Source organism: Abramis brama (genome assembly GCF_963993115.1).
Source record: "Abramis brama genome assembly, chromosome: 12".
In the NCBI taxonomy this organism is placed as follows: domain Eukaryota; kingdom Metazoa; phylum Chordata; class Actinopteri; order Cypriniformes; family Leuciscidae; genus Abramis; species Abramis brama.
The window spans coordinates 37,796,240-37,815,175 of NC_139974.1; the positions used below are offsets into that span (position 1 = coordinate 37,796,240).

At 41.2% G+C, this 18,936-nt stretch overlaps 1 protein-coding gene across 4 annotated transcripts in view; it reads left to right on the top strand.

Moving 5' to 3' along the window:
- The window catches only part of pum1 (pumilio RNA-binding family member 1), a 34,430-nt gene that overhangs the window by 9,032 nt on the left and 6,462 nt on the right, over positions 1–18,936 (top strand). The window contains exons 2-16 of one of the 4 annotated variants that reach the window (XM_084130690.1): positions 1,660–1,973; positions 3,218–3,286; positions 3,373–3,478; positions 3,564–3,751; positions 4,509–4,678; positions 6,621–6,864; positions 7,165–7,258; positions 7,709–7,810; positions 8,950–9,092; positions 10,369–10,507; positions 13,126–13,251; positions 13,495–13,785; positions 16,648–16,884; positions 17,892–18,159; positions 18,293–18,422. In XM_084130690.1, coding sequence (XP_083986816.1) covers positions 1,671–1,973; positions 3,218–3,286; positions 3,373–3,478; positions 3,564–3,751; positions 4,509–4,678; positions 6,621–6,864; positions 7,165–7,258; positions 7,709–7,810; positions 8,950–9,092; positions 10,369–10,507; positions 13,126–13,251; positions 13,495–13,785; positions 16,648–16,884; positions 17,892–18,159; positions 18,293–18,422 — 2,610 coding nt within the window. In that variant the 5' untranslated portion in view covers positions 1,660–1,670. Of the gene's footprint in view, positions 1–1,659; positions 1,974–3,217; positions 3,287–3,372; positions 3,479–3,563; positions 3,752–4,508; positions 4,679–6,620; positions 6,865–7,149; positions 7,259–7,708; positions 7,811–8,949; positions 9,093–10,368; positions 10,508–13,125; positions 13,252–13,494; positions 13,786–16,647; positions 16,885–17,891; positions 18,160–18,292; positions 18,423–18,936 lie in introns of all 4 variants that reach the window. The other 3 variants (XM_084130688.1, XM_084130689.1, XM_084130691.1) reach the window with 3 other exon arrangements.

The window sequence follows — 18,936 nt, forward strand, 5'->3', positions numbered from 1 at the left end:
AAACTTGAAACATTAGCAGCAGCAGCACTTATAATCCCCCTTGGTCTGAGAAAGGTAACAGTAAGATTAGTAGACCTGGAAACTTCAAATATAGAGATAACTGAACACACCTTAAATCATCCCGAGGAAGGTGACAGTAAAATTAGAGGGTGTCACTCGTTTACACTGTCAGTGAAATGTGACCAAATTCCGATTTTTTGCTCACATGTGACACAGATCCGATGTGTCCTATGACAGTGTAAACAGGAAAAAAACGCATGCATTCGGATATATCGAGATCGGTTTTAGGCCTCATTCATATGTGGAAATAAATCGGATACGTGCAAATGCGACTGTCATGTAAACAGGCGGGTCGAGAATGGCATTAGGCAACGTCTCCGCGGTGTAATGACGAGAGAACCCCACGCGCATCTGCAAAGGGACGGATGACCCGACGAAACGTTGTGTCGTCGTAGGAGAGGAATGTGGACAAACGTTGACAACATGTTGTACACAACAAAATTTCGGACCCACTGCTCCTCGTTAAAGCCAATATTTAAAGCCAGTATGCCCCCACCAGTCCTGAGATCTCTCTCACACACAATAACGGAAGCATATGCGCAATGGTGGCACTTTTCGTCCTCCTTCGCCTCAAATTTGAAATGCTCCCGCACACTCCACTCCGTTTTGACCGCCTCATGTTTGGTTTCTTTTTTGCCGCCTCAGGTTTGTGTCGGGTCTCTCGCCGCCCGCGAGAATCTCGTGTCACGTTCGCAATGTTCAATTACCCGACAATTAATTTAATTTAATCGAGTAAATTCTTGTCGACAATTAATCGATAATCGATTAACCGTTTCCATCCCTAATTGTAATCCAAAAATCTTACGTATTGTGCCTTTAAGTGAATTTCAAAAGTAAAACTTTTTGTAACTTAAAATTATTTTTTACTAAATAATACTTTGTGTCAGTGAGTGTAATGTATTGCATTCAGTAATATGACAATGCTGAAGGTTTTTTTTTTTTACCCATGATGTATTTTTATGTTTATGTGCCTCTAATGTAATGAAATATTTAAGTTCTGAGTATTAAAAGAGAATGTCTAGCTAGAAATTGACCTTTTCTCATCAGGAAAATTTGTTTCAGTGGAAATTCCTCCATAGTTTCGACTCTTAACTTTCCAAAGTCACTGTGTGACAATGATATCAGATGCACATTTCAATGAGAATGAAATGACTCAATTTGACAGACCCGCTCTGCTTGATTAACTAGAACAACCACCTCTGCTTTCCCCACTGAGGCTCAGCAAGTGTGTGCGATGTCGTAATGAGCGCTGACTATCACACTGATGGATTGAATTGACCTCGTTCCAGCCCAGACCATGTGTCTCTTCTTTTCTGTTGCCTTATATTTTCATGGGTCAGGGATTTTATTTTGTTTGTCCTTGATTCAATGGAATCCGTATCAGATTTACTGTGCTGTTACTGTTTAACTCCATAGATCTTTCTTTAAAATAAATAAAGTTTGTTTGATTTTGTCATTTCTTGCAATATTTTGTGAGCCTTCTCAGCCTGCTTTGAGAGACACATCTGTGGTAATATGGTAACTGAATGCACTTTGAGTGCAAAGCAATCCCTGATGCCTTAGGGGTTAATAGTGTTTTGTTTTGTTCTTGTGTTACAGTCTCTGGTGGAATGAGCGTAGCGTGTGTGTTGAAGAGGAAAGCTGTGCTCTGGCAGGATTCGTTCAGCCCCCACCTGAGACTGCCTCCCCCTGACAGGCCATTACCCAGCATGCCTGTGGTGCTGAGTGCTGCGGGCCACCCCCCCCAACCCGGCCCTTCTCCTCAGGCCCCTCCCCCTACACAGGGAGCAGGGCGCTCTCAAGATGACGCCATGGTGGATTACTTCTTCCAGCGGCAACATGGCGACCAGCCCGGCTACAATAATTGCAAACACCGCTGGCCGACTGGTGACAACATTCATGCAGACAACCAGGTGAGAACTGTGTAAAATTGACCAGGTAGATGCTTTTTTTTTTATTTTATTTTTTTTTAAAGAGGACCTATTTATAATATTTTACAAAGTCTTGATTTTGTTGTTAGGGTCTACTAGAATAAAAAAAAATTCCCATGTTCCCCATTGTTGCAGCTCCTCTCTTCCCAGTAACGCTCTTTTTAGTTCCTGTCTCTATGAAGCCCCTCCTTCTAAAAAGCACAATGTGCTCTGATTGGTCGGCTGGACCAGTGTTTTGTGATTGGTCAACTGCTTCGAGCGTGTTTGGGAAATGTCCCGCCCCTTAACATAACCGCCAGTTTAAACACGCTACTAACTCGCTCAACCAGCCCCCGCCCCTTTATTTTGCCATGCGCTTTGATTGGACGCCTGGAACAATCAGAATCGGCTGGAATTATTTAAATGAGGAATATTGTGATTCCCGGAAGAAAACTCAAGACTACAATGGAGGCGTTTCAGGCATAGATATATTTACATAGATTGTTCTATTGGCCGCTGTACGTAAGCAGTCCGCCATATTAGAACTTTCAAAGCCGGTCTTTGAACATTCGAGAGCAAGTTGACTGAGCGTCTGCAACCCTACGTAGATGCATGTATGAATATCTATATCTGCCATAGACTTTAGCAGATGATTTTGCTAAACTAACTATTGTATTTATATGATATTTGTATTTTTGTAATTTAATTTTTGCCATGAAAATAGCTTTGAATGCTGACATGGCACTAAATAAAATAATCTGAATCTGCTAAACTAACACAATACAACAAGATAAAGGCGGCAGCTAACACAACATTAAAAAGTTACCATAGTAAAAGTAAAAACATTAAAAAGAAAAAAACCTGAGTTAATACATTATAAAAACTCAAGCTGACACATTCTCACCTGTGAAAGGATATCATATTTCTTCGGGAATTTAAATCTCAGTGGTTTCACAACCAGAAGCTGCGCAATGTTGTGGCATCATTGATTCTTACTGTGAGTGAAACGCGCTGACTGTTCCAAGATGGCGTGTGGCATCATTGATTCTTACTGTGAGTGAAACGCGCTGACTGTTCCAAGATGGCGCATGTGTGTGGCATCTACGTATACATATCTTTGCAGAGCTTTTTCATTCTCAAACAGCAACATTACACACTAAAGAAAGTTGAACATGCAAAAAACATAATAGGTCCTCTTTAATTGTATAAAATTGAATCTTATAATAATTGTATAATATTTCACACAGGTACGATCAATGGATGAGCTGAACCATGACTTCCAGGCACTTGCGCTGGAGGGCCGAGCCATGGGAGAGGTGAGAGTCCTTTCCTTCCTCATCATCTTCTTAATACTTCATTTCTCATTCTTAAGTTTTTAATGTCTGATGTTCCCGCTCTGCAGCAGCTCCTAACTGGGAAGAAGTTTTGGGAAACTGATGATTCAGGGAAAGATGGACCAAAAGGGATCTTTCTGGACCAGTGGAGAGACAGTGCTTGGGGAACCTCTGGTATGTGTGTGTGTGCAGGTGGCATGGTTGTGTTTTACATATTTAGGTTTTTTCTCTCTAATGTCCCTTTTTTTTTCTTCTGTAGATCACTCGGTGTCCCAGCCGATTATGGTGCAGCGCCGACCAGGTCAGGGTTTCCATCCCGTGGGAGAGGCGGGATCTGTGCTGTCGCCCCGTTCTGAGAGCGGTGGATTAGGCGTGTCTATGGTGGAGTATGTTCTTAGCTCCTCCCCTGCTGAGAAAATGGACTCGTGTTTGCGCAAAGGAGCATTTGTGAGTTTTGATTATTAATCTTTTATCATCAAAACATTCTTATTTGTTTTTATTAAAGGGATACTTCACCGATTAGCATTAAGCTTTGTATCAGTAGAAACCCGTTGGTATTTTCGAGTGACCGTGCTTGTCATGTCCCCATGAGCTTATGCTCATGTCCCCCTGAGACGAGAGATTTCTGTATTGTGTGTCTGGAAAAAACCTCAGATGACGCAAAATCGTCATTTAGCGTCATCCAGAGACTCCAGCCAGTAGGAGGAGCTCGTTACGCAAGTTTTCAACCCGCCCATAGGGGGATCTCACGATAAAACGGCGTCTTTTCAGTTTCGAGTCGACTAGTAGCCTAGTTGTATCATTTCTTCCGATACTGCCCTCTGTAACCAGTAGGCGTGGCTTGGGAGTGTCCTCGTAGGGCAGCGAAGCAAGTGCATTCTGGGAGTTGTTGTCTTTCATCCAACATGAGCCAAAAATACATTTTCTGGCTTTTCTCAGTCTAGAAGGCACCAACTTCTAAAACAATTTCACATTTCTTCTACATAAATGACCCAATTTAAATACACATTCATCTTTCCAGCGGTGAAATATCCCATTAAGATTAAAAATAGTTCACACAAAGCTGAAAATTCATTATTTGTGACCCTCATGTTTCCAAAGTCATGGTTTTGAATGAAAGTAACATTACATTTTTGGATGAACTGTTCCTTTAGCACCTGAAGTCCTTGTCATTTTTACTTCAATTTCATTCTGTTTCTCTTAGGGTCCCAGAGACACGGAGGCTGATGACCCTGAGAAAAGGGTGGAACAAAAACCCAAAACAACATTTGATCCTGAGCGGAAGGAACTGAAAGAGACAGAGCCAGATGTTTTGGATAACCCCAATGGACTGCCTAATCAGAATGGACTTGATGTGGACGTTAAGGATTTTAGGTATACACCATCAAAAAAGTATAATAAATTAACGACTGCTCAATGTTAAAAAAAAAAAAGATTGTTTTTATTCCGCAAGAATGCATCAAATTGATCAAATGTGACAGTAAAGATATTGGTAATGTTACAAATCATTAAAATAATTTCTGAAGGACCATGTGATACTGAAAACTGGAGTAATGATGCTGAAAATTCAGCTTTGATCACAGGAATAAATTTAGAAAAGTTGTAAAAAAAAAAAAAAAAAAGGCTATATATTGGATTTTTGATCAGATAAATGCAGGCTTGGTTGAGCATAAGAGACTCCTCAAAAATATAAAAACTTACTGACCCCAAACTTTGGAAAGGTAATGTTTATCCTCCCTCAGTTTGCTTTGTGGGGCTTTCCATATCATAATAAAATGACATGAAATTATATGTATAGGCAAAAACAATGGGATTTTATTTTTTCAATCACCAATAAATGTTGGGGTTTCAGGATTTTTTTTAACCAAAATTTGTATAAAGATGATTCTCAACTATGTTATGAAAGATATAACGGAATGAATTGATACACCATTAAATTAATATTCTCATTCAATGCAATGTATCTATACACTGTATCTAATTTGCACATTAATGTGTTCTTGGAGCAACATTTAATGAAAAAAGAAGTGTAATAATTGAAGTAATAATTAACAACATTTTAATAACTAATATTTCATAGGAATATTGATGCATAACTTATTTCCATATTCACTTGTTGTCTCCCAAAATGCCTGATAAACATGATTTAAGTCCTGATGTCCTCTACAGTGGACATTATGAAATCAATGCCCTGTTCTGTAACAGAAAGACATTTTTTGATTTGAAACCCCATAACGTTTTCCTGAGATGTTGGTTTATGAAATACAATTTGAAAAGTAGTCAGATATAATTTATAATTACAATATATCATATTTCCTACATTTGATAACTAAATTAATGTCAGACATTTTTAAAGACCAAGGAGAAGTTGTTTTCATGGTGAAACCTCCAAACATTTGGGCTGCGTTCACACTGCAGGGCTTAATGCTCAATTCCGATTTTTTGAAAAAAATCGATTTTTTTGCAAGGCCGTTCACATTTCCAATTAAATGCGACCTTTTGTGATCTCCTGTGTGAACGTGAAATGACCCAGAAGTGACCCGCATGCGCAGAAGAGTACTCAACGGTCAACGACGTCACTTGTTGTTTGCGGAAGTAGCTAAACTTCAACTAACTGTGATTCTCACACTCACACACACACACACGAACGCGCGCAGCGACCGTTACACAAGAGCCAGACAGCAGCCGCTGACCTATCTAATATCAGCACAAATAAGTTAACATAACGTTAGTCATATATAATGATGGTGGCCGTGGGCTTTTATTTATTTTTTTAATTAACGGGCTCGTCGAGGTCGACCCGTTCGGCAGATTTACCTCAGCTCTACGAATATGCAGTCCGTTTTCAAACCGACGACTACTTCAATGCAGAATTATGACGTTTTTCGCGTATCAATGACGTGCGGGTCGGATACATGCGACCTGGCCGTTCAGACTGAAGTCGCATTTCAAAAGATCGGATATGTATCGTATTTGGGACCACATACCCAAGTGGCCTGGGTCGCATTTGAAAAGATCGGATCTGTGTCGTTCAGACTGTCATGAAAAGATCAGATACAGGTCACATAGGGGCAAAAAAATTGGAATTGGGTCATTTCAGCCTGCAGTGTGAACGTAGCCTTGGTATCTCTGAAAAGTCCTGAATGTGCTCTTTACGGGACACCCAGGTTGTGACATGTATGTTGTCAGAGTCATTCACTAAAATATAATGTCCACAACAGTGGACAAAAGTCTATTCCTGGGTCCCAGGAGTATATGTATACTTTCAGTATTTCTAAAATGAATTGAATACACACCTCTCTTGTTTCTTCCTCAGTCGTACTCCTGGTAACTGCCCTCCGACTGGTCCAGAGGTGGAGTTGGGTGGACCAGAAATGGTTGGAGGTGCAGGGCCAAAACCAGCAGAGGAGTTTTCAAATGTTGAAACTCAAAATGTGACCCTGGACCCCATGGAATCTGTTTCTATGGAGACTTTGCAGTTTGATTACACTGGAGGCCAGCTGCCTCTCGACTCCACAGCTGCTACCGTCAGCCTGTTTGACTACAACTCCCCTCAACAGGTGAATATCTGATGCTGCTAGCACTTTCAACTCTCAAGACTGTAATTAGTAGAGTAGAAAAATAATAACGTGTGTATTTATAAATATTTGTGGTGTTGCTATCAAAGGCCGCACGTGTCAAGGCTAACTTTGAAAAACCTTTGTTTGAAGTAATGTGCCACAATACCGTTCAGCTTCTTTGGAAGTTATTCTGGAAAATTAATTATTAGTCACATTTGCATATGCTTCTGAAGCCTTTGCATATATGACTATAAACAAATGCAAATGTTTAATGTCTGATAAAAGCTTCATGTATTGCAGCTGTTCCAGAGGCCCAGCGCTCTGGCGGTGCAGCAGCTCACGGCGGCCCAGCAGCAGCAGTACGCGCTCGCCGCGGCTCAACAACAACACATCGGTGAGTTTCAGCGTAGCTCTGAGTGTCCAGATGACTTAAAGGTGCAGTGAGCAATTTATGAGGAGCGCTGTTGACGTTTGAAATCAACCCTACCCAAAAGAAACACACCCCTCCCTTAATTGCTCCGTCCCCAAAATAACAAACACGCTAACAGCTGGCACATCAGACAGCAAGTACGGATGAACCAGCACAATGTTACGTGTGTATCAAGCTGATAAAGCAACCTCGGCATGTTTTTTTTCCTCCTATTTACACAGCTATGCACAAACACTTTTTTTTTTTTGCGCACACACACACAGAACAGACATCTAGCAAATATTCACAAAATTGTTTGTTTGGGTGTTGATTTAAATTTTCAACAGCATTCCTCAGAAAACACTTACTGCACTTTTAATGGACAAAAGTTTCTGGTGATTTATTTAATTTGGTTTCTTATTGGTTGTGCGTTAGGTTTGGCCCAAGCTGCATTCGTACAGAATCCGTACATCATTAGCACTGCTCCTCCAGGCACTGATCCGTACGCCGCCGGCCTCGCTGCTGCTGCCACGCTAGGTGAGAGATCTTGCTTACCATTTAAGATGGATATGTATCATGTCAGTTATTAAAGTTTAAAATGATTATGTAAATATAAAGTATGTTGATGAGTCCAGTCGGCATCACTTTGGGGTTCTGATCACCCTATTGGGGTTTATTTATGTGATTTAATGAAAAGCTGACTACATTATTCTATTTTCTTCCCACATAAATAAATACATAGACATATTACAACAAGGAAAACAATTAGCCTAGCAACATGAAAAACACTAAGAATATTAATTTATATTCTACAATTGACCAACTAGAATTAATTGTTCTAGAGAGCTGTGTAATATTTGGGGTCTTTCAAAATTTATTTTTTAATTATTTATTTTTTCTTATGCTCACCAAGGCTGCATTTATTTCATGAAAAAAACATTAATATTGTAAAATAATTACAATTTAAAATAACTATTTACAATTTAAATATATTTAAAGATATGATCAAAGCTGAATTTTCAGCATCATTACTCCAGTCTTCAGTGTCACATGATCCTTCAGAAATCATTCTAATATGATGATTTGCTGCTCAAGAAACATTTATCCATGTTGACAGCAGTTGTGCTGCTTAACATTTAAATTTTTTCCAGGATTTTTTGATAAATAGAAATTTCAAAAGAACAGCATTTATTTGAAATAGAATTATTTTGATCAATCTTTGTTGAATACATTTTTCCACATTAAATGTGGACTCACCCAATCTTCAATATGCAAATATAATGCGTTGAATGTGGCACAATAATGAAAGTGTCAATGTGCGGCAGGTTTCTTTGTACTTCAACGATGACAGTACAGACTGCATTTTAATGCCGTACTCGCTGTGGCAGGAGCAGTCTGTTGCTCACAGTCTGGAGTGGATAAGAAGTGTTGCTCATGATAGTTTGGACGGCGTCCTCCAGAGGCTTGAGATTTAGCTCCAGGATTGAGGCAGTCTGCTTGACTAAGCCACACACACAAACACACACACACCTGCTTTGATGCTCCTGAAGCAGAGTACAAAGGCAGAGGAAATGGCTGCCGACTCTCAATTCCCGTGTAAATCAAAGCCCCTGAGCCTCCTCTGAAAACAGTGTGCTTTGGCCCTTCATCTGAGAATGTGTGTGTGTGTCTTTCAGGTCCAGCGGTAATGCCCCCTCAGTACTATGGTGTGACTCCATGGGGTGTGTATCCGGCCAACCTATTCCAGCAGCAAGCCGCCAACCCCTCCAACTCGGCCAACCAGCAGTCAGCAGCACAGAACCAACAGAACCAACAACAGGTAAGAGTTCAGCCAATCAGAGCGCTTGAACTGCTCGAATCTGGATAAATTGAGAATCGCAATTTAAAATGATTCTCCCATGATTTAGAACTGACGACTAAACATTTACTAGAGCTTCTGAAAGTGTTAATTGCTGCAGTCTATTTAATTAAAAAATATCTATTTGAATGAATGATTCATTGACTTCATTACTGGATGAATCATCATTTTTTTAATGAATCTCTTGAATGAATGAATCAATGCCAATCTATTCAGTCACTTGTCGCCACCTACTGGTGTAATTGATACAATCTTTATTCGAAGCATCAAGTTACTTTTAAAAGGTGACTAAAGCCCTATTCGGACGGGACTAGTTTAACATGGAGAGGAGGGGTAAAGTGATAATTACCAGAGTTTGTCGGTGATTTTAGTCCCGTCTGAATGTGCATCTCAGTAATCATCACGGACAATGTCGGGAAAGATTACGCCGACTTTTACCTTCAGTAAAAAGGTCCGGAAAAATGACCTCAGGTGATACTAATCCCGTGCGAATAGACCCGCTGTAAATATGTACGTAAATATTTTGTCATTTCGTGTTTAAAAGTAGTTTTCCGCGTTTTTTTAAGTATGGAGATGCTTGAAAAAGCATTCAGTCGCGTTCTAGACGCTGGAACGAGTCTGTGGCAAAACTCAAGTGTTTTACACACCATTCAGATCAGAAAGAAGATCGAAAGCACTTGTTAGAGGCATGAAACATCTTTTAGCGTTAGGTAAGTGCCTATTACCAACACAATCCAATCTGAAGTTAATTAATACATCGTTCGACCGGACGTAACTGTTTTATATATATAAATATAGGTTATATGTGTTTGTGCATGTGATATCAGGAAGCAACATAATACGACAGGAGTGACGGCGATGCGCAAATCGAGTTACTCTCCCACTTCTGCTAGTTTTACTGAGATCTCTTATCCTGTGTGAACTGGCCATTAATATTACAGATGTCCTGTGGTAAAATTACATTACTCCATCTACCCTTGTAAAGTTAATCCCGTCCGAATAGGGCTTTACTCTAATTTGATCGCTACTGTAGACATCAGTGTTTATATCCGAACTATAAACTTTTATCCCAGTACTGTTCGCTGTGATCGTACTTGTCAAAGGTTTAATAGACAAAGGTGAATCGTTGTCTGGGAATAAGAATGCGTGGGTGTTTGAATTGAGTTTGCGATGTTAAAAAGTCGCAACACAAATACATTCAACTCATCAGCCAATCTTTGACTTTTGTTTGCCCCAGGTGATGCGTGCAGGTGGAAACCAACGACCTCTGACTCCCAGTCAAGGACAGCAGGGTCAGCAGACAGAGCAGCTCGTAGCAGCAGCAGCGGTGAACTCAGCCTTGGCTTTTGGACAGGGTCTGGCTGCAGGCGTACCTGGTAAGGGACTTGATTAAAGAGATTTTAAAGAGGTGTTCACACTGACAGGGATCTTCAAGAAAATGTGACCCAAGAAAGTTGATTTGAGGTGACTGATGCGGTTGCTGTTGGAACACAATTGAGTAATGTTTAACCTTATGCAAATGGACAATACCAGGATCCTGATAATCATAGAAAACCAAGAAATACCAGGAAATAAAATAAAAAAAAAAATTAATTTGGTATGTAATGGAGAAGAATTGTTAATACCGTATTTTCCGGACTATAAGTCACACTTTTTTTTCATAGTTTGGCTGGTCCTGCGACTTATATTCAGGTGCGACTTGTATATCAAAATTAATTCAGACTGAGATGAACCAAGAGAAAACATTACCGTCTACAGCCGCGAGAGGGCGCTCTAGTTGGCGGAGTTGTTCAGAAGCGACACCAAGGATGAAGAAAATGATGTGGAATGAGATCGCGGGAGCTTGTGAACTTGTTTACTGGTAACTTGCTTGTTAGACTCGCTGGCTTATGTTAATTTAGCCTATTCAGCCTCCCAGGTATATGTTCTTTATGCTATTGTGTAGCTGAATAACTGTTAATGTGTTGCGGTAACATACCGGACACCTACTCAGCCTGTTGTTCTGTGTGCTACTGTGTAGTTGAATAACTTGCCTTTCCAGATTAAATGTCTGTTCTTGGTCTTGGATTTTCTGAAAAAAAATTCTAAATAAATGCGACTTATAGTCCAGTGTGACTTATATGTTTTTTTCCTCTTCATGACGAATTTTTTGACTGATGCGACTGATGCGACTTATACTCCGGAGTAGGGATGTCCCGATCAGGTTTTTTTGCCTCCGAGTCCGAGTCATTTGATTTTGAGTATCTACCGATACCGAGTCCCGATCCGATACTTCTATAATACATAAAAAAAGAATAAAGAAGAGCAAAAAACAGATACAGGATGTTCCTTATTTTTTATTTAATTCACCTTATTTTAACATTCAACAACTCTGTTAACAAACAGAGCACTTCTGTGAGGTAGCTTGAACAATCAAGTAATAAATAACATAAATTCTTCACTTTTGGACTTAAAGTCTAATATATAAACAAATAGCACCTCAACTTAAAATACCCAGCAGGCATGTAAACAAATAAAAAAATAAAGTGCCACAGTGTTTGCAAAGCCAGTAATGTGCTTTTAGGAACTGCACTCACCGGTTTCACACTGCACGCGTTAGCAGAGCATGCAGCACGTATTTTTTTCGGCGCCCATGTTAACAGATTAGAGCATTCACACCGCACGCAGAGGCGGCGCGGCAGCGTGTAGAGCAGAAGCAGCAGTGCCGCGATAGTTTCGGCGCAGAGTCTATTTTTGCTGCGCCGCTTACGCTGAATTAAAGTGATATGCATTGATCATGGCCAAAATACACCGCAGTTTTATCCAAAAAGTGCATTGATGATATCTATTGTGTTTTAAACAGTCGATCAAATGACCAACATCAATTTAAAAAGAAAACAAATGTCCAAAAACAAACTTGTTGCCAGAACAATAAAAACAAAGATGAACCAAAAGTTATATTTATGAAATTATTAATAAAATAAGCTTCTTGACAAGTATTTTCTCTTAAATGTATTTGAAAACGAAATAAAGCAATGTCAACTTATCCATTATAGAGTAGGCTACTCTGTCTGTACACAACCCGCGGTTCAGCCGCGCGTGACAAACGTGAAAGCAAAACGCGCGTGTCCTGCTCCTGCTCACCATATGCACTGCTCCTGCGCTGCTTACGCTCTGCTAACACGTGCAGTGTGAAACCGGCGTAACTCTGTGCCACCGCATAACTATAGATGTGTTAAATAATAATGAGAATATATATACATATATATCCGAGTCCTGATCGGGAGGTAACGTCCGATTCCGATCGAGTCTGAAACCACGTGATCGGGCCCGATTTCCGATCACGTGATCGGATCGGGACATCCCTACTCCGGAGCGACTTATAGTCCGGAAAATACGGTATACACTACCATTAGAAATATTTATTTATTTATTTATTTATTTTTTCAGCAGAGGCATTAACAGTAAAAGTGACAGTAAAGACACTTTATAATGTTCCAAAACATTTCTATTCAAATAAATGTTCTTTTGAACTTTCTATTCATCAAAGATTCCTGAAAAATGTATCAGTTTCCCCAAAATAAAATAAAAATATGCAGCACAAATGTTTTAAAGAGTGATAATAAGAAATGTTTGTTGAGCAGCAAATCAATATACTAGAATGATTTCTGAGTAATGATGCTGAAAATTCTGCTTTATCACATTAAAAATCGTACCAGCCCCAAACTTTTGAATGTAGAAAGTGATATTTTATTAAATAAAATATTTCATCAGCTAAAAATTGCTTACACTAATCACTGATGACTGGGAAAAGTCATGGGAATTCATTGGTCGAAAGTGAGGAAAGCCTGGACTGTCAGTGGAAATGTTAGTGGATACAACAGTCTTGTTGGGACACCGTCTATCAACCAACAGTTCAGCGACTTCAATCAGCAGTTTAATCGCTGTTAGTGTGAACAGCTCAAACTACACAGTTAGAACAGTGTCTGATTAAGACGTGTCTGTGGTATTCCAGGTTATCCTATGTTGGCTCCAGCTGCATATTATGACCAGACAGGTGCGCTTGTGGTGAACACAGGTGCTCGTGGAGGACCAGTTCGACTGATGGCCCCTGCATCGGTTATCATCAGCCCGTCAGCAGGTACGTGTTTGAAAATGCCAAATCAACCACCATTAAACACTCTCAGAAACTTGTCTTGTATTTGGTATTAAACAGCTCACCCAAAAATGAAAATTCTGTCTTTATTTACTTATCCTTAAATCGTTCTAAATCCATAAGACTTTTTCATCTTTGGAACACAAATTAAGATATTTTTTATTCCACATTTTCAAGCTTCAAAAGTATATAAAGACATTGTATAATTAATCCGTTCTGATTTCCCAGTGGCCGCTGCTGCCGCCTCAGCGGGCGGGGGTAATGCCGGTCTCGGTGGCGGAGCAAGTGGGCCGTTTCGTGCGTTGAGTTCTCAGCAGGGTCCCGGACAGCAAGGGAGCGGGGCGTTGGGAGGGAGCTCTTTTTACGGGAGTGGATCCCCAAGCTCCTCCTCACAGAGCTCCTCACTATTTTCGCAAGGCTCTGCCCAACCGGGAAACACCTCACTTGGATTCAGTGCCAACCCGTCGTCTTCTCTGGGAGCCACGCTTGGAGCAGCACTCGGGGGTTTTGGCACAGCAGGTATGTTTAGTTGGTTATCTCAAGTTGTGAGTTATGTTGAAAATAAAAATCACTATAATATTGCTAGAGGGTTATTCCTCCTAGCGGCAAATCTACTTTTTTATATATATATATATACAGTGTTGGGGAAGTTACTTTTAAAAAGTAGTGTTTGCTCGTTACTCGTTACTTTTAAAAAAAGTAATCCGTTACTTTACTTAGTTACCCCATTTGGAAAGTAACTTTTTACGTTACTCGTTACTTTTACGTTACTTTTATGTTGCTTGACTTTGGGCAGAACCCAATATCTGTTCCTAAATATGTAGACATAAAGTTATACAATGGAGGACATAACAGGTAATTATTTTGTGCTCTTTATTATAAAAAAATAGTATCAATTTCGAAAGAAAAAAAGTCCTTCTCATTGGCGCTGCTGTGTGCGGCAAGACACGCCGCGATGAGCTGCGCGCCCGCGTCACTTCTCTCCGCTCCGTTTCCCCTATCCACCTAACTTTAAATTTCGGCAACAGCCAATAAAGCGCTCCTGCTCTCTAACACCGGTGCGAATCGCGTCTTGATAGCATAGGACAAAATGATATAGAAGACATAAGCTTAGTTTTCAGACATACGACTCACTCTATGAAGGGAGTAGGAGAAAAAAAAGAGATTTTGAGAGAAAAAAATATATTTTGTACACAAGTACACATATTCAAGCTTTCTATATATTTCTCAGGTCTGTGAGACAAGTAGCTTATCTGAGTTTCGGTTCATTTACAGTATGGAGACGAGCTCCAGTTCCAGTTATATATACATGTACACACATACGCATCACGTCTGGACGACTTGAAGCTAATTGCCTAAAGTCCAGAAAGAGCCAGTCTGAAGATTTTGGACAATCACAGTTGACCAATTTCACAGAAAATCACATAGTATGTGATGGGCACAGACACTTTTTTTTTTTTTAGCTTCAGACTATGAATCCATCCAGTCAGAGGATATTTATTTATTTATTTATTCAGATTTTAGAAATTTTTTCATAGAGTTTGTGTTCGAGTTAAGACCTGAAAATCTAGTAGTGTGTGATCCTGTCATTAGCTATATGATGCTGTCGTAGATTTTTCCCTAAACCTAACTAAGTCCTATCTCATCTGACCCAAGTCTACCTGGGCCTATAATATTTATACTCTAGCGTGTCTACACATCGACGTCGGCTGGGTGCTAATCCTATACTCTAGCGTGTCTACACATCGACGTCGGATGGGTGCTAATCCTATACCCTAGCGCGTCTACACATCGACGTCGGCTGGGTGCTAATCCTATACTCTAGCGCGTCTACACATCAACGTCGGATGGGTGCTAATCCTATACCCTAGTGCGTCTACACATCGACGTCGGCTGGGTGCTAATCCTATACCCTAGCGCGTCTACACATCGACGCCGGCTGGGTGCTAATCCTATACCCTAGTGCGTCTACACATCGACGTCGGCTGGGTGCTAATCCTATACCCTAGCGCGTCTACACATCGACGTCGGCTGGGTGCTAATCCTATACCCTAACGCGTCTACACATTGACGCCGGCTGGGTGCTAATCCTATACCCTAGCACGTCTACACATCGACGTCGGCTGGGTGCTAATCCTATACCCTAGTGCGTCTACACATCGACGCCGGCTGGGTGCTAATCCTATACACTAGCGCGTCTACACATCGACGTCGGCTGGGTGCTAATCCTATACCCTAGCGCGTCTACACATCGACGCCGGTTGTGTGCTAATCCTATACCCTAGCACGTCTACACATCGACGTCGGCTGGGTGCTAATCCTATACCCTAGCGCGTCTACACATTGACGCCAGCTGGGTGCTAATCCTATACCCTAGCGCGTCTACACATCGACGCCGGTTGTGTGCTAATCCTATACCCTAGCGCGTCTACACATCGACGCCGGCTGGGTGCTAATCCTATACCCTAGCGCGTCTACACATCGACGTCGGCTGGGTGCTAATCCTATACCCTAGCGCGTCTACACATCGACGTCGGCTGGGTGCTAATCCTATACCCTAGCGCGTCTAAACATCGACGTCGGCTGGGTGCTAATACCTGTTCCCTAACTAGCTTACTTGCGCAGGAATAATTGACAAACAGACCTCAGCAAATGTCCTTTAAATGCTTTAATCACAGCCGGTGGATCTCCCGAGCAGTTCTCAGAGAATCTCTCCCAAGAAGAAGCAAGGCCGGAGGATCTCAGACAAATTCCATTGAGAATCCCACCAGCTAACACGAATACAACAGTTTTTATAGAATAAGGAGGTATGGCAAAAATGTCATACTGCACTACATAATTTCCCCACGATTTGATTGGTTTTCATAGACAAACCCTTCTGTTACCAAGTAAAGCAAACTTTGTTTTAATGATTACTTCATTGTTAATCTCAAGTTTCAAATTTAGTCATCTGTCTAGTTTCAATTCCCAAACTTATTTTTACACTCACACAACCAAAGTCAAAGGGGTATGGCAACACAACATCCAAAAACACAGGACAGAACGTTTTAGTACATTGTGTTTCAGAGTGTTATGTTAGGCCTGAAAAGAGAAGTAAGGTTAGATGTTAGAGACATGGTTAGTTTAATATACAGTTTAATATTTTATCTATTCAAAATCTACCACAATGCCCAGTCAGCAAGTGTATGATGCCTATCCGTTCTAATTTTAAAAGCTGTGGCATGTATTCCAGCTTGAACTGAACTTTAAAACGTACTGCACTGCAGGACCAAACCACAAAAATCATATTTGTTCCTCATGCTTAAATGTTTTAGATGAAATCAGATTTGCATTTAATCTGACTCCGGTTTAATTTTTGCATGTCCTTTTTTTTTTTTGCAGTGGCTAATTCCAGTTCCAGTGGGTCACGTCGGGATTCTCTGACGGGTAGCTCTGATCTGTACAAGCGCACACCCAGCAGCCTCACCCCTATTGGCCATGGGGGTTTCTACAATGGCCTCAGCTTTAGCTCCTCCCCCGGCCCAGTAGGCATGCCTCTTCCAAACCAAGGGCCCTCCCACTCTCTCACCCCGCCTCCCTCGCTCTCAACTCATGGATCTTCAAGCAGTCTTAACCTTGGTGAGTATGTGAATGAATGAGGTATTTATATAGTGTACTACTGTACACCCAAAGCCCTGTACAATCATATCAGGGAATCTCTCCTCAACCACCACCAGTGTGCAGCATCCACAGTACAACAGCGCCAGTGCGCTCCCCACACACAAGGTGGAGAGGAGAGAGAGTGATAGAGGCAATTCAGTGGATGGGGATTATTAGGAGGCCATGATTGGGTGAGGGCCAATGGAGGGAATTTGGCCAGGATACCCCTACTCTTTACAAGAGTGCCATGGGATTTTTAATGACCACAGAGAGTCAGGACCTCGGTTTAACGTCTTATCCAAAGGACGGAAGGACTTCCTCTTTGCTTTAAATGGGTCATCGGATGCAGAATTCACTTTTATATGGTGTTTGCATATAAATGTGTCTGTGCAGTGTGTGGACACAACCACCATACAATGAAAAAAATCCATTCACTCCTTCTTTTTTTTTTAATCCTCAAAAAGCCTAAACACACTCAATAATCAAGCCGTTTGGATTTTCTGAGCAATATGATGTCATATTGAGTATTGGGGGGTGGTGAGCAGTTGCTCATTATCATTTAAAGCAGGGTTTCTCAGACTCGGTCCTGGAGGGCCACTGTCCTGCACCGTTTAGCTCCAACCCTGATCAAACACACCTGAGCAAGCTAATCAATGTCTTCAGGATCACTAGAAACTCACAGCTAGGTGTGTTTGATCAGGGTTGGAGCTAAACTGTGCAGGAGAGTGGCCCTCCAGGACCGAGTTTGAGAAACCCTGCTTTAAAGAGACATGCACCAAAACGGGTTGCTGTGAACAGAGCTGTTTTTGAGGAGGTAAATATGGTGTTGTTTTACACAACCACTGAGGAATTTTAACCTAAGTATGTTACAAACTTTACATGAAGACCTTAAAGAATCATACCAAGTTGTGCCCAAAATGGGCATCCGATGACCCTTTTAAACACATTTAATGAATTGAATCTCCCTTCTGGCGCCTCCCCCTCAGGTGGACTGACCAATGGCAGTGGGCGTTTCATCTCGGCAGCTCCAGGAGCGGAGGCGAAGTACCGCAATGCCACCACAGGTTCGTCTCTCTTCAGTCCCAGCAGCCAGCTCTTCCCTTCCTCTCGGCTACGTTATGGGATGTCTGACGTGATGCCTTCGGGACGCAGCCGTCTCCTCGAGGACTTCAGAAACAACCGCTACCCCAACCTACAGCTGAGAGAGATCGCGGGACACGTCATGGAGTTCTCTCAGGACCAGCACGGCTCCAGGTCTGCTACAGCTCACATTTTAGAAAGTCAGAACCCTTATATCAGCATTTTGGCATGATATGATAATAGTGGGAATAATAAATAAAAGGTCCAAAATGTTTTTAAAAAAATAAAAAATTTGGATTTTGTTCAGGTTTATCCAGCTGAAATTGGAGAGAGCAAGTCCTGCAGAACGTCAGTTGGTCTTCAACGAGATCCTACAGGCAGCCTACCAGCTCATGGTGGATGTGTTTGGAAATTACGTCATCCAGAAGTTCTTTGAGGTATTATTGAGTTCTTTTGTTGATGAATGCATCAATTTAGTATCTAATGAACTGTGTGCGGTTTAACATGAGGACAGTGCAGGTTCAGATTGGGACCTGGGGCCGGTTTCACAAAGATAGACTTTGACTATGGCTTAGATATAGTAGATAGTCAGACTTCAGATAGACATCTAAATCAGACCGTTGCACAAAGCGCTTAAGACTCTGACTATCTTAGGTAGGACTACACTGCAATGCATTCTGGGTAAAATAAGACACTTTTCAAAACAAAAAACATGGCGGATCGAGTAAGCGCATTCAACCGCTCAGTGCAGTTTACCCCAGCGGAAAATATGTGTTTGTTGGAGGAGTATAACAGTTACAAGGACATTTTACTTGGGAAATTTAGCGGAGAATGTAGTAACAAGAAGAAATGTTTAAATTATGAGCCATTTTCCCTTTTCTTTTGGCTGTTTGTAATGTAACTGATTGTTACTGCTGGTTGCCAAGGTAACAGAGTCTTAGACCCAAGTTA